At 38.8% G+C, this 2712-nt stretch overlaps 1 protein-coding gene across 1 annotated transcript in view; it reads right to left on the bottom strand.

Moving 5' to 3' along the window:
- Positions 1-1761: 1761 nt before the first annotated feature.
- LOC132167301 (uncharacterized) overlaps positions 1762-2712 on the bottom strand; it is a 2062-nt gene continuing 1111 nt past the window's right edge. Inside the window, exons 2-3 of the mRNA XM_059578223.1 lie at positions 2426-2500; positions 1762-2179 (exon numbers count right to left, since the gene is read on the bottom strand). Coding sequence (XP_059434206.1) covers positions 1938-2179; positions 2426-2492 — 309 coding nt within the window. The 5' untranslated portion in view covers positions 2493-2500 and the 3' untranslated portion in view covers positions 1762-1937. The remainder of the gene's footprint in view (positions 2180-2425; positions 2501-2712) is intronic.

The following is a 2712-nucleotide window of genomic DNA, read 5'->3' as shown; positions in this document are numbered from 1 at the left end:
GACTTGACCGGGACCTGACCAAGACCTGCCCGGGACCTGGCTGGGACCCACTCGGGACCTAACTAGGACCCACCCGGGACTTGACCAGGACCTACCCAGGACTTGACAGAGACCCGCCAGGGACCTAACCAGAACCCACCCAAGACTCTCTTGGGACTTGACCAGGACCTGATCGGGACTCGCCCGGGACTTGCTCGGGACCCCGGTGGGACCTACCTGGGACTCGCCCGGGACCTAACCAGGACTTGCCTGGGACCCACCCGGGACTCTCTCGGGACTTGACCGGGACCTGCCCGAGACTTGATCGAGACCCGCTTGGGACCCGCCCAGGACCTGCCTGGGACCTACCCTTTGCTCGGGACCTGCTCGAGACCCGCCCGAGACTTGACTGGGACCTGACCGGGACCCGACGAGGTCCCGAGCAAGTCCCGGGTAGGTCCCTGCGAGGTCCCAAGCAAGTCCTGGGCAGGTCCTGGTCAAGTCCCAATGGGTCCCGGGCAAGTCCCGGTTAGGTCCTGGGCAGGTCCCGACGGGGTCCCAGGCAAGGACCTTATTGGGAAAAATATATATATATAAAAGATATTAAAAAAAAATATTTTCCGTGTGCAAGGTAAACACCGTAAAATGTTTTCGACGAAAAATATTTTCAGGGAAAATGGCTTTCCTAAAAATATTTTATGAAGAAAATCATTTTACGTCGAAGTAAACGGAGCCTACATCGGGCAGTATTGTATCCTGAGATAAGATTGCTCTGATTCCCTTTTGCAAGACTTCTAATACAAGTGGGAGGCAATATTTATCTCTTAGATAGAGTCACAATCGCCTTACTGTCTAGATTTCATTTACTTCCTATTCTGTTTGTATTCTACATCTATTTTTTCCTTGTAATTACCACATCTTTATATCCAACAGGTGTCCATTCCTTAATGAAGTAGAATTCATTTCCGTTTTGGTTACCGTTATTGAACCAAGACGTGATTAGCAAGAAAATGTCAATCGTATAACTTTATTTTCACAATTTTTTATAATATTATTTTATTTTTGTAACGAGAACATCTTAAATAATAAGAAATTATCTTCATAATATAATAAATATTAATTAAATTATTTTTATTGGCAGTTTAATTTTAGTTAGATATATGTATGTTTGTGTACACATGAGTGTGCATGTACATAATGAATTTATATATGTACTATAAACTATACATATAAACTCAAGATTAAATTATTTAAAATTCAAGTTAATTTATTTAATTAATCCAAATGAAAAAAATTTGATAATAATTATTTAACTACTTATTAGTATGGACTTACGAAAAAATGAACAATCATTATATTTACTTAATAAAAAATGAATAACTTAATGAGCAGTTTGTGAGAAACTCGAATTTGTTCAAAAAATAAATAAGCAAGGTTGAACAAAATATCTAGCTTAGTGATAAGCTCAAGCTCGACTAGTGTTCGAAATAAAACTAATTGAATCATTTAATACTCGATTATAGCCCTACAACCCATTGATGGTGTATAATGACCAAATAATTCTATTTAGTAGGGTCTGTATATTTGACATACAAATCGATGACGTGACAATAAAAATGAGTCATTTGATCAATATTTGATTGTTTTAAAGTGTTAATCCAAGGCTTCTTTGTCCTGTCACGTCATCCAGTTATACAAGATTCTACTAAATACCATTCCTCATAATAAGATCCTATTCCAAGAAATAAAACCAAAAAAAAATAATAATAAAACAAAACAAGATAGAAGAAAAAAGATCCAATTAAGGATAATGTTTATCGTAGTATTTTACTGTAATTCATTGCAAGAGCTTAGGGGAAAAAAACGTAATTGATTCAGATTACACAATACCAGTCTAAAATATGCACATGGATGTACATTCTACAACAATCAGTTCGATGCTGTTGACTGAGAAGAAGTCAACTTTTGTCTGAATCTCCTCCTTCACGCCCCATCCAATTGCTCCGCTCAGCAAGAGTGTTTTTACTGGGATGCATTTGTGGGGAAGCAAATAAACCCTTTTGATTCTCGCCAGAAGATGGAAGTGGACTCGCCGAGTGTCTGCTATCACCGTCAAATGACAGAGGAGATGCCACTGCGGTCACCGAAGCAGCCTCCACATCACTGCCTCCACCATGGCGTGCTCCATCTTTCCCAGCACCTGCAACAAACACGGGAAATTTTTCAGCTATTTTGGCGTAAAAACTGACAAAAAGAGTTCAAGAGAGAGGGGATACCCTCCAAGACAAGAAAAAAAGCAGAAGTATGGATATAGTAGCATTGCTGTTTTCTATGGATAATCAATTGCCTCGATTCACACATCCAATCCCACTAAAATAAAATAAAAAATTAAAAAATTAAAAAAAAAAAAAAAAAAAAAAACCTGAAAAAAAGGAAGAGTAGCGACCTGAATGAGTAGTGGCGGTACTAGGTATATTTATGGGCGTGGATGAGGTTCCAGCTCCTTTTTTCATCTTTGACTGCAAGACAACCACAATCCCAAAAATAAATCAGTCAACCTGAATTCCTAAACTACCCCAAATCTCAAGATTATCCCTTGTATTTTTCTGCGGATGTGATGAGAATAACATGTACTCTTGTATGTTTTAACATTAAACCTATAGTATAAAATAGCAATTAGATAGAGGAAAAAGCATGTTTTACAACAATTAGTCCCATGCTTCAATACTAAAG

The sequence above is a fragment of the Corylus avellana genome, chromosome ca1 (genome assembly GCF_901000735.1).
Source record: "Corylus avellana chromosome ca1, CavTom2PMs-1.0".
NCBI classification, from domain to species: domain Eukaryota; kingdom Viridiplantae; phylum Streptophyta; class Magnoliopsida; order Fagales; family Betulaceae; genus Corylus; species Corylus avellana.
This window is presented reverse-complemented; position numbering and strand designations above follow the sequence as displayed.